The sequence below is a fragment of the Panthera leo genome, chromosome B1, assembly GCF_018350215.1.
Source record: "Panthera leo isolate Ple1 chromosome B1, P.leo_Ple1_pat1.1, whole genome shotgun sequence".
NCBI lineage: Eukaryota > Metazoa > Chordata > Mammalia > Carnivora > Felidae > Panthera > Panthera leo.
Genome location: NC_056682.1, coordinates 170,646,512 through 170,673,622, shown reverse-complemented (window position 1 = coordinate 170,673,622; position 27,111 = coordinate 170,646,512). Strand labels below are relative to the sequence as shown.

At 42.3% G+C, this 27,111-nt stretch overlaps 1 protein-coding gene across 13 annotated transcripts in view; it reads right to left on the bottom strand.

Annotated features, from left to right (window-relative positions):
* APBB2 (amyloid beta precursor protein binding family B member 2) overlaps positions 1–27,111 on the bottom strand; it is a 383,377-nt gene that overhangs the window by 142,741 nt on the left and 213,525 nt on the right. For 2 of the 13 annotated variants that reach the window (XM_042936526.1, XM_042936527.1), the window contains exon 1: positions 5,937–6,161. The exons of 10 other annotated variants lie outside the window; for them this stretch is intronic. In XM_042936526.1, the coding sequence (XP_042792460.1) occupies positions 5,937–6,045 (109 nt within the window). In that variant the 5' untranslated portion in view covers positions 6,046–6,161. Of the gene's footprint in view, positions 1–1,315; positions 1,504–5,936; positions 6,162–27,111 lie in introns of those variants that run through there. One more of the 13 variants, XM_042936528.1, reaches the window with a different exon arrangement.

Here is a 27,111-nt window from a genome sequence, read left to right as displayed (position 1 = left end):
AGCTAAGTTACTCTTTTGCGATTGCTTAGGAAAATTACTAGAAAGTACCAAATACTCAGCAATGTTTTCACACTTCATCAACGTCAGCATCCACAGTAATGTATTATTGAGGTACTTGTTAACATGTGCTGGACACTGTTGTAAACATTTTATGTGTCAATTCCTTTACTCCTTACAAGAACCCTTTAAGATTGGTCTTATCTTTCTCCCATTTTATGGATGATGCATAGTGAGGAGAAGTAAATGACTCCTGGTCCCAGAACTAGTGACGGTGGAATTGAGATTCAAGGCAGGCAGTTCCACCCCAGAACCCATGCTCCCAAGTACATGTTAGTCAACATACAAAATTACCCATTTCAGGATTGGGTCCAGACCAGTGCAAGGTTCTTATATTCGTGCCCTACTTTTCAACCTCCATATTGCTGCTTCATTTTAAGCTCTCAAGAGCCTCACCTGGATTTGAAAATGGTCCATAATCAGTGACTGTGACTGGACTGCTCCCTCTAATCATACCACAGCTAGTAATTTCCCAGAGAATACCCATTTCAACCACTCCCTCCTCCTCTTCCGGTACAAAATAAGCAGGCTTCATGGCAGTGCATTCAACCCCCTCCTTCAATGGTTTCTGCCCGCTTGCCATCTTACTCCTTTATGCCCCTTCTAAGCCAGGCCAACTGCAGACTTACTGGTCTCCCAACACACCACACATTTCAGCCTCCCTGTGCCTTTGCTTATGCTGTTCCCCTGGACTGGAACCTCCTTCATTACTGCCCTCAAACTAAAACTTCAAAGGTTGCTTCCTCCATGAAATTTTTCCTAATCACCCATTTTAGAAAATTAACCTGTTTCTCCCTGTACTACCTCCTTTTAAATACAAATTATTTAGGGCAATTTTTTCCTTAGTATTATTAGTTTCCAATATGAGGCATCCACCTCCCTCAGCTCCTAAAGATAAGTCAAGGATTGTTGTGTATGTGTTGGGAGCCATAATGGATGCCATTGAGAGACAAAGGTGAATAGGGCCCCCTATACAACCACGTTCATAAGTTCAGAATTTCTTATACGGGCAACAAAATACTATCAAAAGTTTTGAGCAGGGGCTGTATGTGTTTTGAGAATATCATTACTGACAAGACAGAAGACAGATGACACGGAACTGCATTAGTGTAAAAATTATGTATCATAACACATGTTCGAAAATTACAAGTTTGTAACAGAAGTGAAAATATCAAGCCAAAATAACACATAATTACAAATTCTACATCCCTATTTAATTTTGCTATCAATATAAATCAGTAATTAAAAACCCAGTCACCGGCCATTTAAAAGACTGCTTCCTCCCAGCGTGTAACTGTTGTCATGACAACGTGACTTCAGGCTATATCTCTGTACACAAGCTTCTGTTTAAGGAGAGAGGATGAGGATCAATCAGGTTAAATCAAGAATACACGGACCAGTTCTAGAATGTAAGAAAACACCCTTTCGCCCAAGGTTACCCAATATAATCTCTTTAAATCCCTGTAAGTGTTAGAAGCAGGCTGAGCTTTTTTAATCAATAAAATTGTGCTTTAGCATCTATGTTCTGCACATTTAATAACATGTACTGAAGTTCTACACACTAGCCCTGTAATTAGTGAGGGAATTCTTCAAAACATATTCTGCCCTTTCACTTACTGACATCCCAAATCTTCCTAAGTCAGAAACTGCCCATCCTTCTTCTGATCTCATCCCTTCTGCAGGATGTACACTCATTGGGGACTGATTCTCCGCTTCCAAGGAGATGGGAAGGGGGAGTAAGGTGGAGGTTCATTACCTCTTCCACCCTTCCAAATTACATAAATGGTGAACATCTTACATGACTATGCAAACTAATTTAAAAATTCTGTGGGAACATGTAATATTTGTGAATAAGAGCCACAAATGGATGAAAACTTAGCTAAACGTTTATAAATGAAATCATTTTCTTCTTTTTTTCCGTGCCTCGGACTTTCGATTAACACTGCCACCTATCCTCACTCTTTTTTTGTGTCAAAGGCATTTAGACTCACTGCATTTGGGTTTATGTTTATGTGTTTATTTGGAGACTGAAGACAGAGCATCCTGCAGCCACCCACCTTATTTCAGTACTGGTCAGGTCAGTAGGACCAGCATGCCCCAACACCATGGACTAGAGTGATTCGCACCAGGGCACTTCCTATGGGGTATTTGGAAATGTATGGGAGTGTTTGGGGTTCTCACAATGGCTAGGGAGCATCACAGGTGGTTAGGAACCAGGGATGTGAAATGTCCTGCAATATGTAAGGCAGTCTAGTGAGAGAAACAAATCATCCTGATTTTCCTGGGACTTTCCTGATTTTAGCACTCCTGGTCCCAGGCAAACTGTCACCTTAAGTCCAGCACGAATGAAGAACTGTCCCTGCCAACGCTGAAGAGTTTCTTCCTCTCATGGACAGGAAAAATACATTTGCCCCTCTGTCTTCTAAAAATTCTCTATGGTTCCATAACTCTTCACTCTCTTCTGACTATGCCATTTATTTACAGTTATTATCTCAGAAGGGAGAGCAATTTTCTTCATACATACTTTTAACTTAGATGTTCCCAGACACGGGTGAACGCTCAAGCCAGCTTTTGTGAAAATAATTCCTACAAGGCTATGAAATGTCTTCTTATTGCTCAACATGTATGTACTGACTGAGAAACTCCAGCAAAATCTAACAATGAGGAGCTGTTAACAGAATTCTTCCTTGAGAGACTCAAACTCTAGGAAGAAGGAAACATTTTAAATCTAAAATTCAAACTGCATTTTGAGAAACAGACCAGTGGCTTTTTGAACCTGCTTTCTTTTTCTTTGGTTTCCTACATGAATTTTTTTTTACAAGTAATTTACTCAATTACTCTCAAGCTAAGAAGACATTTTATATGACTGACAAGAATAAAAACTAGATTCTCTACTTACTCATTCAAACAGAGGACACAATAATTAGGGTGAAACTCTCTAAGGATCACATCATACATCTTTATGCAGAAATAGCAGAAACTTTCTCTGGGAAAATGGTTAAGTCAGCTGCTTTTCATTCTCTTTAAGTCTCCCCATCCTGAGGCTATTAGACAACAGAGTTGCTCAAGGATTCTGCGACATTTTTCCTAGAAATACTTTCCCAATATAGTCATCAAGGAGCCCTGGTTTCTGTTTAGTAATAGTACTTTGGAGGCCCAAAGGAGTTAATACCCCTAACTGAATACGGAAAATGTTTTAAGAGCAAGGAAAGAAAGTCTATCATGTAACTGCTCCTTTTGACATCTTTTGGTTCTTAACCTGACAGCAGGTGGCATATGTTTTACTTTATAAATTAGGTAAAGCATTCTCCCAAATTCTTGGTCTTGGTTTAAAGACCAAGATTCTTGATTCTTGATTTAAATCATTGATGGAGATGTGAAAAGGCTAGAGCGCATAATAAATCCAGTCGTATTCCCATTGAGGCTCTCATTGAACTTCAGGGCATATTCTTATGGACCAATCGGTTTAGAATAACAACGACTCGAGAAAACAAAAAGACAATATTTGGTTTCAATGAACAAAAGTACTCTCAACATAAAACTCCCCAAAATTAAAGCTAGAGTTATAAACTAGATAAATTGTAGACTACTTGGTTCTAACATGCTTGTTTTATGAAGAATTCACTCAAATACTTCTTTCAAATATTTCTTTATAGAGACTTTGTCCAATTTCAAATATTTTTAAGCCACTCACTAATTTTCAGAAACTCCTAAATAGTAAAATGAAAGATTCTAGAATAAGCCACTGTGGCACTTAAATTATTTTCAGCTGAAGGTATTTGAGTTCCTGAAATCCCTCACCTGCCTAAAAGCAGAACTTCCCAAAAGAACTCCATTGTCCATTAACAGATGAATGGATAAAGAAGATGTGGTATATATATATACAACGGAGTACTACTCAGCAATCAAAAAGAGTGAAATCTTGCCATTTGCAACAATGTAGATGGAACTAGACTGTATTATGCTAAGTGAAATAAGTCAGTGAGAGAAAGACAAATATCATATGATTTCACTCATGTGGAATTTAAGAAACACAACAGATGAACATAAAGGAAGGGAAGGAAAAATAAGATAAAAATAGGGAGACAAATCATATAGACTCTTAAATAGAGAGAACAAACTGAGGCTTGCTGGAGGGGAGGTAGGTGGGGGGATGGGCTGAAGGGGTGAGGGGCATTAAGAAGGGCACATTTCGGGATGAGCACTGGGTGTCATACGTAAGTCATGAACCACTGGGTTCTACTCCTGAAACCAGTGGTACACTGTATGCTAATTAACTTGAATTTAAATAAATTAAAAATAAATAAATAAATAAATAAGAACTTCATTGTCATAAATTTCCTCTCCCTAGGAACAACTCTAATCTCTTCTGGGAGATGAGAAGTTAGTATCGAAACAGAATCAAACTATCATATCTCCTCCCTATTCTCCTAAGAGACCACTTCGCCTTCCAAAGCAATTATTTGCTTTTTCATAGTGACCTTCCCCCCACAACCTTCCAAAAAGTCATGTGTTCTTCCAGAAGTGCCCTCTGCCCCTCCCATCTCTTATTAAGAGTGTATATAAACCTCAAATTCTAACAGCCTCCTTGAGTCACATTTCTTTGTGAACTCTCATGCATAAGTATGTAATTAAATCTGGGTTTTTTTTTTTTCCCTCTTGCTAATCTGTCTTAGGTCAGTTTAATTTGCAGGCCCCAATTACTGAACCTTAAAGAATAGAAGAAAAGGTTTTCCTCTCTGGCAAATCAACACACTCTGGCATTCATTCATTCCTTTATCAGTTCATTCAGTGAACATCTGCCAGGAGCCAGGCCTTGGGCTAGGTGTTGGGACCTGGCAATAAACTGAGACCCCCTCACCGACCCCCTCATGAAGTCTGCAGTCCACACGGAAGGAGTGGAATCTTGTTAGTAATGGACAATTACAGTGAGCAATCTGCGGAAGCAGAGTCCTGTGGGAGTTTTAACCCCTGTTCACATAGTTGGTGTCTACTAGACTAAGTTCTAAAACAGAACTCTGAGTTCTAGGAGTTAAGTTCTGTCAGAGGAAGGACAGTCTGTTTTACTTGATGCTTATCCCTAGGGCTGTCTGGTATCTGGCACTATAGTGTTTAAGAAGAAACTGTTTAATGAATTCCACTGTCCTAAATCTGGGACTCCAGCATAAACCATTCTGGGTAGCCTATGTTGGCAATCATGGTATTTGTTGAGAACCAGTGGTAATGAACAAAACTATCTTAGACATTAGATTCTTTCCTTCTGATTGAGAACAGACACCTTTGAATGACATATACTCCTTATTCCAAATGTGTGGGATATTCTCCAGTTTCCCTTCTCAATCTACTCTCCATCTTTTCCACCCTGCCCTAGACACCGAGAGAGGCTAAATAAACCCTTGGCAGGTTTGGCCAATGAGAGGCTCAGCAAGTGATAGTAGCATGGGAGAAGAAAGAGGTTGAGTACAAATTCCCCAGCCCCCTCTCTGCAAGAGCAGAGGCGCTGTAGCTGGGCCTACAGCCAGGCTACTTCTTTCCTATCCTCTCAGTTGCAAATATAGCTCTGCCTGGGTCCCAGGAACCTTCCCTCTTCTTGGCCTTTTCGGCCTGGATATGCCAATGGGAACCTGCTCGTGTCAACCCCAGAAGGCTTCCCCATCCCCTGGAAGGTTCTTAATCTTGCCCAAGCCTCTGTAAACAGTGCCTTCTTTAAACTCTCTTCAGTTACCCCACTGGACTGGAATAATCAACTACTTTCCCCTAGAACCCTGATTCATACAGAAATGTACTACAGTTGTACTTCTTTCTTTGGGCTACCATAAGAAAGTACCACAAACCGGATGGTTTGTAACAACCAAATTCAAGATGTTGGCAGGACCAACCTCTCTCCAGAGCTGCTAGGAGAGGGTCCTCTGCCTCTTCCAGCTGCTGGAGGCCCCGGGGAATTCCTTGGTTTGTAGCGATGTAACTGCCCCCACCTTCACGTGACATTCTTGCTTTGGTCTGTGTCCACCTTTCCCTCTTCTTCTAATGTCACCAGTCATAATGAATTAAGGGCCCACCCTACTCCAGTATGACCTCATCTTAACTTGACCACATCTGCAGTGACCCTATTCCCAAATAAGATCACGTGCATAGGTACCAGGGGTTAGGACCTCAACATATCTTTCTGGGGGACACAATTCAATCCATAACAATAATTAATATATTTAGAGATACCATCTATCTGCAGAATTATTTGAGGGCAGGGAGAAATCTTCACCAATGTGCACCCATAGGAGCGAGTCTAAGGCCAAGCACACTGAAGGCGCTCAGACACACCCAGTAAGTCAGTAAATCACTAAATGAATGTTATATACAGTTATTAAAAAAAGATTTGGGGTTTTATCATAGTTAAAAATATATTAATAAAGACTAAAAGAAGAGAAGCTATCTACATCACTTCTCTGTTGCGGAATTGTAAGCAGGGATGTTGAACTTACAGTTTGCCTATACGTCTAGTTTTGGGCATATCTAATTCTAACATCTCCATGAAGATTTGTCTAGAGAAGTAATCCTCTTTAATCTAACACAATCAGAGAACATCTACTGAACAGCACACTGCTTTAGATTGAACTCTGAGATAAATTCTGAGGATACAGATATGAATGAGATACGGTCACTGCCTTTAAAGAACTCACGTTCCAGGGGAGCCAAAACCTTATATACAAATGCTGAGCTCCTGTGTCCCTTGCTCCCTTCTGTTTTATCAAAGCTCCCAAAGCATAATGTTACTTCTTTTTGGTGACCCAAGGCCATTACTCCAAATATCAACCACCACAGTGAGAGACACTTAAACTCCTTACACCCACCACTGCTAACTGGCAGTTAGCCAGTCCTTTGGGCACTTGCATAAGGTCTGGGTCTGCTGCCCCCCTAACTCTTCCCAATGCTAAGCTGTCCCCTTGCTACTACTGGAAGGCTTGGCTCTATCAACTTCTTTTTTCTCCTGATCCAGATTCTCCTTCCACCTAGCCCCCTTCTAACCCTTATCTGCTAAACGTCAACCCTTATCTGCTACGCAGCTATGTTAGCAACACGTCTGAAGTGGAGTAAACCGGCTTTGAGCAAGAGCCTGGAGGCCCTTCAATAACCAAAGTGAAAGTGGGCTGTACAGGGACGATGAGGCATCTATCTGGGGCTCCTCAAAAGGCTTTTGCCCTTTGTTTCAACTTCTCATCACTGATCTACTTCTGCCTTGCACCAGGGTAGTTTTCTACGTTGACAAGTAATCACATCTAATGTCTAACTGTATGTTTAAACCCTTAACTGACTCCTGCAGAAGTTCAGCTCCTTGAGGCTGTAAATGGAATGGATGTGTATCACAGCGGATCTTCAGCATCTTGTACAACTGATGTCTTGTACCAAATCTTGTACACACTGTTAATAAACATATTCATCTTCTAACATTTAAGGCTCCTTACTACTTCTGGAACTGTACACTTTATCTCATATAATCTTACTGTTGGCCTAGAAGGCAGGACGTTATGCCATAAGGTCTTCTGCATGCTGCAAACAAGCAGCTTTCAGGTAGGGGCGCCTGGGCAGCTCAGTTGGTTAAGCATCTGACTCTTGATCTTGGCTCAAGCCATCATCTCACAGTTCATGATATTAAGCCCAGCATCGGGCTCTTCACTGAGAGCGCAGAGCCTGCTTAGGATTCTCTCTCTCCCTCCTTCTCTCTCTGCCCCTCCCCAGCTTGCAGTCTCTTTCTCTTTCTCCCTCTCTCTCTCTCTCTCAAAATAAATAAACTTTACTAGAAAAAAAAAAAAAACAGCTTTCAGGGGATGTGAATGCAGTAAATAAGAAAAGAACTTTCTCCTACATAAACCTCATTCTTTACAAAAATGAGAGCCACATTCTTTACTTATCTCTGATCTCTCAACCCCGAACCTGGATTGGCTCTAATTCTAGGGAACCTCATGAATATTTGCATTCTCACTTAATCCAAACCAGTCCATTTACACTCAAAGGTGTGTTAAAAATGGGACTTTTCTCCTTCCTTCTGACCAAAATTATTAGAAAAACTATCAGCAGTAATAAGGTTTACACAAACTCAAAAAATATTGATGATGTTTAAGGCTATTTTTGTTTCACAAAAGTTATTACCTCTCTCTATAAAATTCAATGCCACAGAGTCAACAGTTTTATAGAAAATTTTACTAAAATTAGACTTTAATTCCAAGTTAGTTTTTAGACTCAGGAAAACCCAACAATGTTAAATATAAATCCATAAGTAGCAAGTCAGGAGTAATCTCAGAATGGTGCTTATTATAATTTTATGTGAAATGTAGAACTTAACAACTAAATAGTAACATTAATGGCACCCACTCAGTGTGAGAATTAGCAGAGATGCTAACTCTTGATCTGACACCAGGTGGCAGACATTTTGCTTTCACATTAAAATTAGCTAAAGTATTCCTCTAAATCCTGTGATTTGGATTCTAGACACATTTGAGGATCTTATTATTTACCATAGGAATTCCCAACTACTAAAAAACAGGGAAGTGTCTACGTATGATGGAGTAGTTACACTACTCACTCCCCAGTTGTGACCACAGATCCTGTGCCCACTAACTCAGCTATTGAACCTACTACGTGAGGTCATCCTGTTACACAGTCGGTCACAGACAGACACAATCCTGAGGGTCAGGAGCTTCCACTCTAGGGGTGGAGGGGAGTATTCATCAAATACTCATTCAAAGAATGAAAGAACCGAAGTGGTTATTTGTGCTGCAAAGGAGGACTGTCAGCTTCCTCTGCATGCCTCACAGAGAGAACTGGGGGACAGAAGGCTTGAGATAGGAAATACCCCAAATATCTCAAAATGCAAAGCACCTTGGTAAATGCTGAAGGGCATTTCTCAACATGCAAGCACGAGGGCATTTTAGTGTACTCTTATTAAGTACTGACCGAGAAAAAGACCTAACTTCTAACGCAGTAAGTGCGCTTTTAGAGAAACTTGTGTTTTATTCATCTCAAAAGAATCCAAATGTATCTGAGAAAGAGTTACATACATAGGAGCACTGGGCACACATACAGATACACAGCCTCTGAAATACCTCCTTTTTCCCAGAGGTCTGAGGCCCGCAGACTAGGGATTTCTACAGTATGTGACAGATATAAAAGAAGACCACCGGGAACACACTGGACATGCTGTCCCTGACCTCAAGGAGCTTATGTTGTCACAGAGATTTAACAAATCTCCAAACAAACGTACAAATGAATTTCATACAGGATAGAGGGTAAAACACAAACCTCATGCTCCAGGGCCCAGGGGGGTGTGATAATAGCAATGAGGCAGACAGTAAGAGGCTTCACGGCAGAAGCAGTGGCAGAACGGCTCGGCCATTCTCCTGTGAATGTCAGATGTCCCTGTTTGTGCTCGTAACTAAGCACTCATATAGAAGAAGATGCAAGCGATGTGACTCAGAGAAAGCCTATGGCTGCGAATGTTTTCTCCATCTTCCACAAACATGCCTTGTCAACTGCCAGTGACTTGTGCCCAGATCCAAGCCTACAAGCTTCACCCCAAATCAGGCAGCACTAAAGCTGGGCTGAGTCACACATTATTCTAGCCATACATGCTAAGGACACTCTGCTCCCGCTTGACACATCCACTGTCTCCACGCTGGGACAGTAACTGGCTTCTTACCTGGTAACAGTCACTCTTCAAGCTAAGGGCGGGTCTATCTACCTGTGACGTCATTTGCTGGTGGGAGGTCTGGGGCAGAAGCTTTAGTACAGAAAAACCTTGTCTTGCCAATGGTTAAGATTCCACTCCAAAAGAAATGGAAAAACCATTCAATCACATTTCTACTTAAATAGATATATTAAAATTAAAAAGAAAAAAAAACCTACCAGTACCACTGAATATAGGGAAAAAAGCACGGAAAATCACTTAATGAATGTCAGTTCAACTGTCAATCACAAAAAGGGGTTCTTTAGTGAAGCAGCCAGGTCGCAAAAACCTTCTCTGGGTCCCCTCCTCACCCTGAGATCTACAATTCCTTGACGGTATGAGTCGTCAGGAAAATTACAAAGATTATACAAATACAAATAAACAGCCAAAAGCTCATTTTATTAAGATTCCATTTCATTTAGTAACTAGTTCACAAACACATTATAAGAAAAATGTTCTAATTCAGGACAATAATGGGAAACAAAGAAAGCGGCTCATTGAAGTCACTGAGCTCCAGGTTAATAGGGGTACTTGGAGCTCATCTTGGAAGAAAACGAAGAGACACATAGGAAAAGAAGCGATGGAAAGGGCCACTAACTCCCAGCCGGGCCCCAGGACCCTGGGGAAGCCTTTCCCACTGAGACTGTTTTCTCTTCTGCACAAGGAGTAAGGTAACTGGATGGGCTCTGGGGTTTTCTAGCACTCTGTGATTTCAAGTTCTGGAAGGAAAGGCTAGATATTTTATTCTGCTTAACAACACTTCTCAAAAAAAAAGTAGCAGGTTAGAATCTATATCATTAGAGGGGTGCCTGGGTGGCTCAGTCGGTTGAGCATCCGACTTTGGCTCAGGTCATGATCTCACGGCTGGTGGGTTCGAGCCCCGTGTCGGGCTCTGTGCTGACAGCTCAAGAGCCTGGAGCCTGCTTCTGCTTCTGTGTCACCCTCTCTCTCTGCTCCTAACCCACTCACATTCTGTCTCTGTCTCTCTCAAAAATAAATAAACATTAAAAAAAAATTAAAAAAAAAAGAATCTATATCATTAGAGATCCCTAGATTTAATAGTAATATTTTCATATAGTTTCTAACAAATTAACAGTTAAGATGTGGTGCCCAACAAACAATAAACAATCTTTGGAAAGGTGGTAGGCAGAGTTCTTAGATGGTCCTGGGGTGGCTTAGTCGGTTAAGCATCCTAAGCAGCCTTGATTCCGGCTCAGGTCATGATCTCACTGTTTGTGCGAATGAGCCCCACACTGGGGGCTCTTCTGCCCTGACAGTGCTGAGCCTGCTTGGGATTCTCTCTCTCCCTCTGCCCCTCCTCCGTTCATGCACTCTCTTTCTCTGTTTCTCTCAAAATAAAAACAAATAAACTTAAAAAAAAAAAAAAAAGAATTCGTAGATGGTCCCAAGATTCCTGCCTCCTGATGTACACACTCCGAACAGTTCCTCCTGGGAGTATAGGCAAGACCGAGGAATAAGATGGGCTATCACTCTGTCACATTGTAAGGTGAAGCGATTTTGTAGATTTCATTAAGGTCCCTAATCAGTTAACTCTGGGTCAACTACAAGGGAGTTTCTCCTGGATGGGCCTAACCTCATCAGGTGAGCCCTTAAAGGATATAAGTAGCAGCAGATGCTGGTCTTGAAGAAGTAAGCTGCCACATGTAAAAGGAGGGGACACAGGGCAAGGGCCCATGGACGGTCTCTAGAGCTGACAATGGTCCGGGCCAAAAGCTAGCAAGAAAATGAGGATGTGGGTCAGACAGTACAAGGAAATAAACTCTGACAATAACCAGTGGGCTTCAGAGAGGACCCCGAGCCCCAGATGGGATCTCAGCCCCAGCTGACACTTTGCCTTCTGCCCCTGAGGCTCTCAGCAGAGGACCAAGCTAACCCGTACCCAGAATCCAGGTCCACAGTAACTATGGATGTTGTTTTCAACCGCTGCACTTGTGGCAATTTGTTACCCAGCGAGAGAAAACTAATATAGGACACCAAGATTTTTTGGAACAACAGCAGGGGGCTCTTTCCCCTTTCACCACCAGCTAGACCTTTCTCCACCTTCTCTAGTCCACAATGCTGTGGACATCGCTCTGCCTCCTGGGGACTTTTTTCCTTCTGCATTCGTTACGGATTCATTTACTCTTCTACAGCCCAGGCCTAAGAGAGCAGCAGCCGTGCCACTGTGGGCCTGAGGTAAATGACAGAATGTCCACATATGATCCATGAAGGGAAATAGCACAGCCAACGAGTAGCCAATAAAAGTATGACCATTGAGCTCAAATACATGTAATACCTCAGAGGGAAAAATCCGAGACAGTATCAAAGACAGTAGAAGTTATAGCCCTTAAGTTAGCTCCCTTGCCCGTTTTGTGTCATCTAGTAGACTGTGTTTATGGTCTTACAGCTTTATAGCTGCATATGGGCACAAAATAAAATTTACATTGTGTAGCTTTGGGGACAAGGACAAAAAAGGCAGTAAGAAGTATCCAAAACTTGCTGTTTCTCAAACTCGGACTTTTTCTCAAGGCTATTTGCTCCCAATCTCTTCTCCTGACTAGGAGAGGTCTCAGATCTGATTCCCCAGGAGGATGAGGGGACTCCCTGAGTCGAATTCACTTAGGGAAGCTTGCTGACAATGGAGATTCCTGGGCTTCAGCTAAGACCCTACCCAACCAGAATCCCTGGGCCTCAGCTATGATCCTACCCAAGCAGAACCTCTACGGGGAGGGGGCAAGGGAATGGGCACTTGTTAACACTAAGTTTGCACAGTAAATTTGCAAACCAAGAATGTAACTTGGCCAACAACATCTTCTTAAAGATGAGGAATGTGAGCTCACACAATCTGCTTATAGAGACACAGCTAGCAAGAAGAGAGCTAGAACTGGAATCCAGCATGTGTAACGCACTGACACCGACCAGGAAGCTGGAAATGAATCAGTCTTTGTGTTTTCCACACTAATATTCTCCCCCATTAGTATACATAATTAAGCATTGAAGATAAAATGACTTTGTAGTGACAGAAATATGTAAACACATTAGGGAAAAAAATTCCATTGCACCAAAGTCTGTGATTAGCATCTTACGGTTAGGGCAAAATTTGATGGTACACTAAGTTATCACTGGGATGGCTTGTGAGGAAGGTCCCTCGTTGATCGTCCTTTCCAACCACCCGCCAGCTGCAAAGTGTCCATCTGGCTGCAGGTGTGGTCCCTGCTCCCTGCAGACAAGGAGGCCACCATGACTGTGCATGGGCCAGCCCCACTCTGCCTTAAAATAAGCCCTCAATTTCACTCAATTTCCAACAAACCCCTATTGTTGTAGGCTAAAGCATGTCCCTTCATATAATGAAACAGTAATCCCCCCCCCCCCCCCCCCCCGAGTTCCTTAGGGAACTGTACTTGGAGACAGGGCCTTTAGAGAGGTGACTAAGGTTACAGGAGGCCTTTGCAGGGAGGTCCTAATCCAACAGGGCTGGAGTCCTGCTGAGGAGGGACACAGGTGTGCCTGCACTGGGGAAACACCATGTGAGGAGGAAACAAGTGGGTGGCTACCTACAAGCCAAGAAGAGAGGCCCTAGAAGAAACCAAGCCTGCTGGCACCTTGATCTTGGACTTCCAGCCTCCAGAACTATGAAAAAATAAATTCCTGCTGTTTCAGCCACCCAGTCTGAGGTATTTTGTTCTGACACCCCTAGCAAACTAATACACCTATCTATAGTAGTAATTCTCACAAAATATAAAAACCCCTTGTGTGACAGCCAGTTAATACTACATTAGAAAAATTTTTTTTTTATGTTTGTTCTTGAGAGAGACAGAGACAGACCACGAGCTGGGGAGGGGCAGAGAGAGAGGGAGACACAGAATCTGAAGCAGGCTCCAGGCTCTGAGCTGTCAGCACAGAGCCCGACACGGGGCTCAAACTCACAGACCGTAAAATTATGACTTGAGCTAAAGTCGCACGTTCAACTGACTGAGCCACCCAGGCACCCCAATAAATTACATTTTTGAGACAGCATTCTAGCCACCCTTCTCTTCAGACAAGGTTGATTGTAAGCAAACCTCCCCTCCTGTTTTCAAGATTAGAAAATATTCATTTATTCAATGAATTAAAAACATACTTTCCCTGCAAGTATTCAAATGTGAGTGAATTTCTCTGGTCATCAAGTAACCAAGAATCAACAAAAATAATGCATATAGGTCACTTCTGCTCATCCCTTATAAAATAAATCTTAATTTAATTTAATTTTTTAAGTTTATTTGAGGTGGGGGGGGGGGGGCGGTTGGCACAAGCAGGGGAAGGGCAAAGAAAGAAAAGAGAATTCCAAGCAGGCTCTGTGCTTGTCAGTGCACAGCCTGACCCGGGGCTTGAACCCATGAACCGTGAGATCATGACATGAGCAGAAATCAAGAGTCAGACAGTTAACCGACTGGGCCACCTGGGCATCCTAATAAATCTTAATTTTGAACAATTAAACCTAAATATACACAGGAGATCAATTCAACAGAGAAAAAAGTAAAACTACTCTCCCTCTGCCCCAGCACAAACTTCAGGAACCTTTGTGGAAAAAACACAAAGACTGGAGCAAAACCATGTGGGCAGGTTTCCTTCCTGCTTGGACCCCACCAGGACACCGACCATCAGGGATGTCCTCCTCCTCCTTCCCAGACATGAAACATCAAAGTTCCCAAAGTCCTTGCACTTATTCAAATGCAGCAAATATAAAAGTGACAAACTGTCCCCCTTTTGGAACCAACAGGTAACAGATCCCTGACATGTACCTGGGCTTTATCCTCTCTAGGGAACTGGAACTGCCCCTTGCCATGCCTTTCTAGAGGGACTCCCCACAAAGGCCAGGGAAGACAGGATCGAAGCAGACAAGGGAGACACATTACCAATATTCGGCGGTGCAAAAATGGTAACAGTGATTGATGCTTACTGAGCACTCACCATGAGCCAGGCGCGGTTCTAAGCACTTTCTGTAAGTTACTCATTTAATTCTCAACCCTCCCCGTTTTCACAGACCAGGAAATGAGGAACAGAGAGGTTAAGTGGCTTGCCTAAGGTCACACAGTTAATAATGGGTGGTGCTGGCATTCAACCCCAGGCAGCCTGTGTTTTGAGGCCTGTGCTTTTAGCCATTACACTATTTGCTCTCTCCTAAGAACTGATATTAAAGCAAAGACGATTTAAAAAGCATTCTTTCCGTAATCTACCCATCCATCCAGGTCTTGGAAAGTACAGTTTCTGGGAAAAAGAATGAAAAACACTATTAATTTAAATGTAAAATACTGGGAACTAGCAAACATTTCGCAGTCTCTTTCCTATCATTCTAGGAGGTAGGTAAATATTGCTTCTCTCAGTCATGGACAGGAGATAAAGCTGACTTAGTACAATGTCACAACAAGTCCAAATCCTTAACTCCAGGATCCTGTTTACTCTGATTTTTTGATCCGTGAATCATGAAGCCTCGTGGGAGAAGGAAAAAAAAGAGTATGTTCTTATCTGCAACACTATTGGTGAGCTCACTGGTTAATTAAATGGTCCAAAGAATGTCCTGGATCAGCAACCATCTGGCTAAAATGCTAGAGGTGGACTATTCCACAGGTTCATAAGTTGATCTTGACCCTGGGAGGCAAAAGAAGGCAGCAATGCATAACTACCAGTGCAAGGGGTTGCTGGGTAAGGTTGAAAAATCAATGGCTCGTCAGTCTCTATAAACCTCAGACACAAGCAGCCTTTCTCAGTAGTAGTAGGACAGGAGTCCCGCATGAAGCCCATCGGGGGCCAACCTCATAGGAAGCTGGCCCATCTCAAGATCTTCAGCACCTGTGTTGTCTTATAAAAGTGCGTGTAGGGGCACCCGGGTGGCTCAGTCGGCTGAGCGTCCGACTTCGGCTCAGGTCAGGATCTCACCGTCGGTGAGTTCGAGCCCCGCGTCGGGCTCTGTGCTGACAGCTCAGAGCCTGGAGCCCGTTTCGGATTCTGTGTCTCCCTCTCTCTCTGCCCCTCCCCTGCTCATGCTCTGTCTCTGTCTCAAAAATAAATAAAAAACATTTTAAAAAAATTTTTTTTTAAGTGCGTGTAAATGAGCCTAGAACTGGTTATCTCTGAATGACTTCAGACCTGTCTTTCTTCCTTTTTGGATTCACTTCTGAGATAATGGAGGGCAAAAGTTGATTAGGTAAAAGAAGCATGGATTTGGAGATTCTGAAATAAAGTATGTTGTCACTGGCCAAATGAACTCTTACACCAAGGATGCCAAGGGCTGAGCTGCTGCTTGATGGTGGGAGGCAAGGAGGGAGGGTTTCCTTACACCCCCACTCAAGAGCACCTTCCTCTGTAAAAACAGTCCAGGTCAGAAATGGTCATTTGGTTCATTGTGCAGTAATGTGTCCTAGTGCCATCCAGGCCCCTGGCATCCCAAGAGCTGGGACCACCGCTAACAAGCAGCAAAGATTCAGAGAAAATCTGCTCCAAGAAATCTGAAATTATTAAAAAAAAAAATTAAAAAAAAATATGGGGCACCTGGGTGGCTCAGTCGGTTAAGCGACCGACTTCGGCTCAGGTCATGATCTCACAGGTCGTGAGTTCAAGCCCCACGTCAGGCTCTGTGCTGACAGCTCAGAGCTTGGAGCCTGCTTCAGATTCTGTGTCTCCCTCTCTCTCTGCTCCTCCTCTGCTCATGCTCTGTCTCTGAATAATAAATAAACGTTTAAAAAAAAAAAAAAAGAAATCTGAAATTCAGTGTGTTGCTTATTTTATTTATTTATTTGTTGGGTAAAGAATAGTTTGCCATAAAGACGTTGACATAATACAGTATTCATATTATGGGGAGTACATGAAATAATACAATACACCTTACTAGATTTTTTTTATGGTCAGGAATGGACTTTTTAAAAAATGTTTATTTCTTTTTTTTTGGGGGGGGGTAGTGGAGGGGCAGAGAGAGAGGGAGACAGAGGATCCAAAGCAGACTCCTCACTATCAGCACAGAACCCAATTCGGGGCTCGAACACATGAACCGTTGAGACCATGACCTGAGCCAAAGTTGGACACTTAACCAAAACTGAGCTACCCAGGTGCCCCTACTAGATTTTTTTTTTTTTTTTAAGTAGGCTTCATGCCCAGCATGGAGCCCAACACGTGGCTTGAACTCACGACCCTGAGATAAAGACCTGAACTGAGACCAAGAGTCGGATGCTCAACCAACTGAGCCATCCAGAAGCCCCTACTAGATTTTTTTTTTTTTTAACAATACTCTCTAGATGAATATTGTATTTAATATTCTTGCCGGGACCTTTACACAAGGAAACAGACATTCATGAGCCCACTGTTCATCGCGGCTTTGATTATAACGGTACACTCTCTGGGCAGAGGTATCTGTCAACAATTCCTTACCTTGATAACTACTCTAGAAAAATACTTGGACATAGTCATGAGATGTCTATGAATGTTCACAGAAGCTAGTTTGTTATAAGGAAAAGAAGAAACAACCTAAAGGCCCAGCAGCAAGGAACAGTAAAAGAAATACGGTATACCTATGTTCTAGATTATTATGCAGCAGAACCAGGAGGTTTTGAACTAATCCCAGCTCCACCACACATTTGACAGATGCCCCTTCCGAGGTTTACTGCTACAAACAAGGCTGTTCGAACAGTGGTTCATGGATGGCTGTTTCCCTGCTTAAGGGTCTGGCTCTCTGACCTTAACCGAAACTCTGTAACCTCTCAGGGACTCCACTTCCTGATACTGTAAAATGCAGAGAGTAACAGTAGTCCTTAGAAGAGGCTCATGTGAGGTTTATAAGCAAAGTGCTAACACTGCCTGGCAAGAAGTAAGGGCCATAGAAATGTTAGCGATTAGTAGTATTATCCCCAAAACATGCCTCGTGTGTGTATAGAAAAAACTACACATAGCTTATTCCATTTACCAATGAAACCTTGGATTGTGAGTAACTTGTCCGATGAGTGTTCCACAAGACGAGCAAGCATTTCTGATCAATTTTACCTTGATAAACGAGCGATGTCTTGCAATACGAGTAGTACATGATGCCAAAAGCCACATGATCACAACTGAGCCAAAGGTTCTTGAAATTCACTTTGATATATGAGTGCTTTGGATTACAAGCATGTTTCCGGAACACATTATGCTCACAAACCAAGGTGGTACTCGTATGTAAAATAAAACCAACAAACTACAACCACATCCTTCCTCCCTGCCACTCAAGGTTCTTCTCTCTGAGGAAGAGACAAGGTGAAACAGGTAATGGGAATGGGAGGGAATTCTGACTTATAAGCCTATTCCTCAGAACTGTCTGAATCTTTTCAAACCTGAATCATCTACACTGGCTTTCTCCAAGTTCTTCCCTCCTACTCACTCCTACTGCGACATCAAACGGCATTCTACTCACATCACATCTCCATAATTACTCTCTTCTAGTCACTAATAACCTCTTGACGGTAAACTCAAGATACATTTTTGAATTCTCATTTTACTTCGCCTCTGAATGTCTTTCAACACCACTGACAACACTCTTCCTCAAATGGCTTCCACGAAACCCCCCTCTCCCGGCTTTTCTGTGACCTCTCTCACCAGTCCTCAATGTCCTCGACCATTTCCTGCCCTCACTCTGGGCCTTCTGTGTTGAAGGCTGATTCCTGGGCCCTTTATCTACCCACCTGATTCAACGTCTAGGCAACCTCATCAGTGCCCAAGCTCCAGCTACAACCTCTAGGAATGTGCCTCTCACACTTACACCCACTCCAGATCATTCCTCTGAGTCCCCGACAACATCAACTGTCCACCTGGCAACACCACTGGGATACTTTAAACTCACCATGTGAAGGTCTGGCTTCCTGCTCCCATCATTCCCCTCTCAACCATCCGGGGATGGACCACATACTTAGGGCTCCTCCTGACAAACCCCTCTTTCTCATACCCCTAAATCTAACCCTACAATAGTTACTGTATCTGTCTTGCATCCGTCTTCTTCCCTTCCCCCATCTCTACTATTGCCTTCTTCAGGCTAATCCAACCTCTCATCTGCAATTGCCTCCTATCCAGCCTGTGGCTTTTACTCATCTCCCTCTCAGAGCTTCTTAGCCCACGGTCCATGGACTCCCAAAGATTCTTGTGGCTAGAATTCAGACGGCCCATGAACTTGGGGGTGGGGGGATAGGACACCTTTACTTGCATTAATCTCAAGCTGAAATTCAGCATTTCACTCAATCATGAATGTTAGCAACAAACCATACTAGTATTAGGAGAACACTAATACTTCAAATACTACTGCGATGTTGCCACTAAGAGAAATCAGGTGTTTTCACTTCACATGACAGGTGTCAGATATATTGTTCACTGTCATCACTCCTTTGAAATTACAGCAGCTATTAGACTCCCCACTAAATCTTATTGTTTAATGTGCTAAGAAAGAAGAACACATATCACCACATCACATATGTGAGTTTAATATTTTGGCTACTGCATTTCAATATAATTGGTTTCCTTTGTTATCCTATGTGTTTTATTTTACAGATTCAAAAACATTACTCTTAGAAGGTGTCCCCTAGGCTTCATCAGACAGCCAAAGAGGTCAATGGCACATTAAAGGTCAAGAATTTCCACTAGCTAATTTTTCATGCCACAGTCACAGCTATTTTCTCAAAACACAAATCAGATGTCACCCTCACAAGGCTTCTCACTGTCTGGCTATTTAAGACCACAGTACTTAACAATCTGGTCCTTGCCCACCTCTCTAGCTTCACCTGGTACCACACGACCCCTTGTTCTTTTTTTTTTTTTTTTTTTGAATCTTTTTTTTTTTTTTTAACGTTTATTTATTTTTGAGACAGAGAGAGACAGAGCATGAACAGGGGAGGGTCAGAGAGAGGGAGACACAGAATCCGAAATAGGCTCCAGGCTCTGAGCTGTCAGCACAGAGCCCAACACGGGGCTCGAACTCACAGACCATGAGATCATGACCTGAGCTGAAGTCGGCCGCTTAACCGACTGAGCCACTCAGGCGTCCCGACCCCTTGTTCTTAAAGTAGTACCTACACTGACCATCTCTCAGCAATCCAAGCTTCCCAACCCTCCACCCCGACCTCAGGACTTTGTTCATGCTCTTCTCTGCCCACTCATCCCTACCTCTACCTGTTGACAGAGCTAACCCTTCTCCAATCTTCACACCTTCTTGTAAACATCATCTCCTCAGGGAGGTCCTCCCAGGACCCCAAGGCCATCCCTTACCTTGGCTTTACACTCAGAACTTCTAGAACTTTCTCCCCATGGCACTTTTCACGACTGATAATCAACTCTCTTCTGTGGATCTATCAGCTCCTTGAGGCAGGAACCATAAGTGCTTTAGATCTATTCTACTGCTGACTCATGCTAGGAAATTGGCACACATTTGTCCAATTAATGAGTTGAAGGAAAAAGAAAATAATCTAAATGTCCGACAATGGAACTAACTAAATAAATTACAGTATTACACACCTAAGTTACTGGACAACCATTGAAAATTGTGTATTAAAAAAAATTTTTTTAAGAAAAAAAGGGGGGGATGCCTGGGTGGCTCAGTCAGTTGAGCGTCTGGCTTTGGCTCAGGTCATGGTCTCACGGTTTGTGAGTTCGAGCCCCGCGTCGGGCTCTGTGCTGACAGCTCGGAGCCTGGAGCCTGTTTCAGATTCTGTGTCTCCCTCTGTCTCTGCTCCTCCCCTGCTCGTGCTCTGTCTTCTCTCTCTCTCAAAGACAAATAAACGTTAAAAAAAAATAACAAAATAAAAATATTGTGTAATACAAGTACATTTGCTGACTTGAAAATGTACTAATATATCTCATATTTAATGTAATACTAAGTAAAAAGGGTAAGTTAACCACGTACATGTTCAGCAATTTCCTTTTTAGTAAGAAGAAAAAAATAGATGTATATACATATGAAGGCACAGACTGCCATAGAACAAAGCCTGAAAGGATATTCATAAAATATGTAACAGTTCTTATCTCTGGGCAGCAGCGCAGGAGAAGATTTAGAATTGTCTATTTATGTCTACCTCTGCTGCCCAGCCTTGTCTTCAATGAACATGCCTTGATTTGTGCAGTTAACAAATGAGTAAAATTTTCAAACTATCTGCTTAAGTTAATAATTTTCGAAAAGTAATTGAACCCGAGGTAAGCTATGTTTAACTGAGTTAACCCAGGTCTATTCCAGCAGGATTAATCCTAGAAGATAGAGGCTACATGAGAAACTATAGAACCAAGAATACACCTGACAGTGAGCATGACATCACTTGTAAGGTAATGGTGAGGACTGATTTCATTACCTGGTAAAATCCCCTTTAGTTACACTGAACTTCAGGTTCAATGCATTGACTTATCCACAAGCCATAATACAGAAGATAAAAACCATGGCAATTTTAGTCACTATTAAGGGCAGATTTCTTATGAGAGATGCTGAAATTAAAGTAGTATTTTTTCATTCTGTTACAGTTTAACCACATTAAATCTCTAAGTATGAACACAATAAAAAGATAATGCTCCGAAATTAATTAATTTGAGTTAGAGTGAAGCTGGTGGAAAAGATGAACACCAGTAGTTTCTGGCAAGTTGAGCAAAGTAACACTTCTGATAGAAGTCGAACTGTGTGAGCAGAGCACCCCTGGTAACAATTGCAAGTCTTCACATCCCGTTTATACTCCATCAGAGTAAAACGTGACATTGCCCTGCCCTCAAGCATTTGGCTGGGATGAACTCACTTGCTGAGTCATGATATCTTGAGTATGACGTTTCTACTTGAATGACTTAGTAGGTTGTCCCAGAGAAGAAATTAGTGACACATGAAGGAGAAAAGAGAAGTCTTGTAACGGACTCTAGTTCTCTTTGAAAGCTTTCAAGTTCCACAGATCACAATTTCCAAACTTTACTTGGACCACGGGATAGCCAAGGGACAGCCAAGAACTTGAATTTGAGATGACTCTTTTCGAACTACTAGATCAATTCAAAATTGCTCATTTCTTCCTTTTACGATCCCCCTCCCCCTCCACCTGCCAGCCTAACAAAATAATAAAGTAAAAAATAAACTCCCAAAGAAATCCAGAAGCAAGCTATCACCAACGAAATTAACTGGGGGCAATAAGAGATGACTTATAATCTCTCGCTGTGACAGTGCAGTCTGCTACCAGCTTCTTCTAGGTTCTTGAGCTACATTTCTCAATAGTTTTCTATCCTTCACATGCCTCCAAATCAACTCCCTATTTGAAGCAAGGCAAATGGTTTTGTGTGTAAACAAGAATTTAGTTAATTAGCCTAGGTAGTATCAGACTCTGTGCAGAACGAAACCATCTCTCCCATGCACATCTGCCTAGCCATCACGTTCCTGAGGCTCCACACGAAAACAGCATCGATGCTTCCTTGTCCAGATGAACTGAGAACAAAGCCGCTGGGAAAGATGCATCCACCACCGAAACGCCTCCAGTGTAAAAGATATGGATACAAGAGGCGCCTGGGTGGTAGTCGGTTAAGTCGACTTCGGCTCAGGTCGTGATCTTGCGGTTTGTGAGTTCAAGCCCCGCATCAGGCTCTGTGCTGACGGGCTCGGAGCCTGGAGCCTGCTTCAGATTCTGGGTCTCCCTCTCTCTCTTCCCCTCCCCTGCTCATGCTCGGTGTCTCTCTGTCTCTCAATAATAAATAAAAACATTTTTAAAATTTTTATAAAAATAAATAAATAAAAGATACTGATGCGAGATCTGACTTATTCCAATCAGGAGACAGAGATCGAGACACAGCACCTTTGGGCCATGAATCTACTGTATTAATCCACCGCCCATGACTGATAGCAACCAACCACCTAAACAGCAAAAACCTCTCACACACATCCCTCTCCTGCCCCGCCCAGCCCCACTCTCTCAAGCACAAAAGAAACCATACAAAAAGATCTTTGCTGTAAGCTATTTAGACATACATGGAGGGGAGAAAAGGGCAAATAATGGAAAATTAAAAGACAAATTTAGGAGACACAAATTCTTCCCCGGGTTCTTAACCTTCAGCACACCACAGGAGCACAGCAGGAATGGTAGAAATTGATTTTGTGAAAGGCTATTAAAGAGAGTGCTGTTCTCATCAGAAAGTCCCTCCCCTTTTTAACCATGATCAATAATTTAAAGCAATGCCAAAAATCACATCGGTCAAAATGACCAAGAAAACTTTTGTGTTTTTTGCACAGGACAGGAGTAAAATTAAGTCCACGTCTGCTAAGACATTATCACTCTTAAGAGATTAGGTAAAAACTAACAGCTTTTCCACAGTCTGCCAGTATACACTTGAGAAGAAAAACTCAATGTTAAACAACATGATACCAAGCGTATGTATCAAAAGAATAATAAGCTTATCCTTTTTATTACTCAGATATTTGTTTGCTGTCAAAGTTCAAAAGATCAATTTAGAACCTGACAGGCATAAAACATACTTCAGAACTTGATGATATAATGGTAAAAAGTTGTTTTCTTCCTCAGCTCAGCAAACTTCCTAATCTAAAGTTACAAAACAATCAGCAGGAAGCTTTGATGGTTTGATTATAAATTATACTGAACCAATTCTCTGCTTTAATGTGCCTTGTTCTCTTTAGGTAATGATTTGTACCCTAAGGGATAAGAAGGTCTATTTAATATTTCATAGGACTTTTTTTTTTTTTTTTTAGATTTGACATTTCAACCCAATGACTAATTCTTTGAAATGTATTTAAAATTAGATAGTCATCTTTTCTCAAAATGAAGGATTGAACATAGTCTCTGTGTGTATAATTTATAACAAGGGCATGAAAATTCCCATGATGTTTCTGGTTGGTGACCACAAAACAGAAAAAGTTGAAGAATCACCATGTCTGTGATCGCCCTGTTTCTGGAACTCTTTATCAAGAATGATTCTGTGAGCCATCAAACATTTCTCCAAGAACCTAGTGGATTCATCCCAGGCATGTGCTGAATGACCATCTCTCTAGGATGTAACACAAGGGAATTAGAAAGGAATTAGAGTATACAGAATCTAAGATCCCTTCAAATTCCATGGTCCTGTGGTCCTTCCACTGCATTAAAATGAGATTTTACATTCAAACATTAGCATTCGTCAGACAAAATCAATCTTTTCAAACCTGTTTCCAAGTCTGAAAAACGTGAGTAATTACATCCAGGGATATTCTGTGAATTGAATGAGATAATGGATGTGAACAGATTGTTCATATAGTGGGCAAGAAACAAATGGTCATCATGACTAAGTGACGGTGCCCCAAAGGTGACTCAAAGCCAATCGTGACACAAGAATTTCAAAGCCATATTACCCTAGTCACACAATCCCAACACCCGCACAATCAGACTCGCCCCAGGATGTCTTGTTCACATTGCACTTGTGCCGAAAGCCCTTATTTCAAAACACACTATACTCGAATGCACATGATTAAAATTTCATTCTTATCAACAACCACTCTTTTGTTTTAAAATGCCAGGGGCTAGGACATGGTACATATACAAGTAATATTAATGTAACAGACACGAAATACATGAAGGAGTTTTCCTCTGCCGTCCAAAGTCTTTTTCTCGAGTTTTCGTTGTTCATGTAGTGAGAAACATGCGGATTCTTCGGTGGAGTAGAGAAAACAGAGAAGGTTGAAAAACGCGGCCTACTTTTCCACCTCATTTATTGACACACAACATTAACAGTCAGGTGATCATTATTACTTGCTCGGACTCTCAAAAGAGGCAGCTATCCCATGATGCCTTGCCTCTTCCTGTACTTTTCAGGGGTCTGAGCAGAAGGAAAGCCAAGTTCAGCTCAGACAGGAGGCTTTCTCCCCTCAACCATTCACTGATGCACAGCAGAATGGACATGAAAAAAATGTTTTCCCGGGGTGGATGCTTCTCTGCAGAAAGGGTTCATTTCCTGGAAGCAAAACCAAAATCTTTGCATCTAGAATCCACGCTTCCAAAGACTATGCCCTTTCTTTCATCGCTTAGCTCTTACATAAACAATGTGCTCGGATGAGCTCAGTGGAAATCAATAAAACACAAGAGTTTTTAATTTCCCTTGAGGAGACTAGAAAGTACATTTTTTTCCAAAGCCATCCTAAATGTGTCAGTTTTTCAAACTAGCTATACATTTACTTGGTTTGTTAATTTGCTTGTTTGCTTCTTTATTGTCTAATTTCTGTAATAAACAATTTATAGGGACTTACAGAAGTACAAGCATCACACCAACTGTTATAAAACTTCCTAATGCATTCTGGTCTCTGTTTAACTGAGCTTTAAAGTGAGAGCTTTATCTGAAGGGGGCTCCAGGGCTGGTGTCACAGACGCCACATTCACAGATTAAATATCAGCAACTAGACTTTCAAATACAATGGCAACAAAGATAACAATCATTGGGTATTCATGAAGAGCAAATCCTGGCCTCAAAGAGATCTTCAGTGGACTGTTGAAGGGGGAAAGAAAAGAAGAAATGAAAGAACACATACAAAAGGCTAAAACCATGTCATCAAAGAAGAGGTCCAAAAGATGGACCTGACATCCTTATTACTGCTCCGGAAACAGATTCTTTCCCATTATTTTTTCCATTTTCACATACTGGAATTTCATTCACCTTTTCAGGAATTAAGAGAGAGAGGGAGAGGGAGAGGGAGAGGGAGAGGGAGAGGGAGAGGGAGAGGGAGAGGGAGAGGGAGAGGGAGAGAGGGAGGAAGGAAGGGAGGGAGGGAGGGAGGAAGGGAGGGAGGAAGGAAGGAGAGAGAGAAAGAAAGGAAGAAAAATAAAGAAAGAGGTAGAGAGAGGAAGGAAGGAAGGAAGGAAGGAAGGGAGGGAGGGAGGGAGGGAGGGAGGGAGGGAGGGAGGGAAAGAGAGGAGAGGAGAGGGGAGGGGAGGGGAGGAAGAAAAAAAGGACATGGACTCTGAAATGAGACAGACCTTGGGTGAATCCTGATCCTTTGGGCTGCTTAGTCATGTAACTTGAGCCATGATCCTTATAGCTCTGAGTCTCAGCAAACTTATCTCTTTAAAAAAAGAAAGAAGGGGCGCCTGGGTGGCTCAGTCGGTTGAGCGTCTGACTGCGGCTCAGGTCATGATCTCGCGGTCCGTGAGTTCGAGCCCCACATCGGGCTCTGGGCTGACAGCTCAGAGCCTGGAGCCTGTTTCAGATTCTGTGTCTCCCTCTCTCTCTGACCCTCCCCCGTTCATGCTCTGTCTGTCTCTGTCTCAAAAATAAATAAAAAAAAAAAAAAAAAAAAAGAAAGAAAGAAAGAAAGAAAGAAAGAAAGAAAGAAAGAAAATGCAGCATCTACCTTGTAGGACTGTGGTAAAGACTGAATTCCCTCATGCTTATACAGAGTCTAACACACAGCAGACATTCAATAAAGGATGACAATTATTATTCCCACAAAGTAAGTATTGTCAATGATGTTTTGCAAATGAAGAGAGTGAACGGGGGTGGGGGGAGCAGAGAGAGAGAGAGAGAGAGAGAGAGACAGAGAGAGAGAGAGAGAGAGAGACAGAGAGAGAGAGAGAGAGAGAGAGAGAGAGAATCTTAAACAGGCTCCATGTTCAGCATGGAGCCCAACGCAGGGCTCGATCTCATGACTGTGAAATCATGATCTGTGCTGAAATCAAGAGCCAGAGGCTTTACTGGCTGAGCCACCCAGGTGCCCCAAGAGAGTGAATTTCTGAAAGGGTCATCAGTGGTTCTCGATCTTGGCTGCACAAAGGAACGATCTGAAGAGCTTTAAAAAACGATACCAGAGCGATAAATAAGTACTATTCTTACACAGACCAGTCAAATCAGAGTCTATGGTGGGAATACTGCAACGAATATAATTTTTTAAAGCTCTCCAAGAGATTATAACAAACAGCCAGAGAACCACAGCGTTGAATTCTTAGTCAAGGACAATGCTGCTTTTTTTCTTATGACCAATCATATACTCATGTGCCATAGTTCTTTGGCCCACCTGCTACACCAGTAGTCCCAAAAGTAGGAGTAGTAACGTGGAAGCCACCCAAGTGTCCATCAGCAGATATATGGATCAGCAAAACATGACATATACACACAGTGGGATATTATTCAGACTTAAAGGAAATTCCGATGCATGCCATCTGAAACCTGACATTATGCTAAGTGAAAAAAGCCGGTCACAAAAAGACATATGATTCCACTTATAGGAGGTACCCAGAGTAGTCAAAATCAGAGACAAAAAGTAGAATGGTGGTTGCCAGGGGTGGGGGTGGGGGCAGAGGTGGGAAAGGGAGATTGGGGAGTTATTGTTTAATGGGTTTAGAGTTTCAGTTTTGCAGCATGAAAAGAGT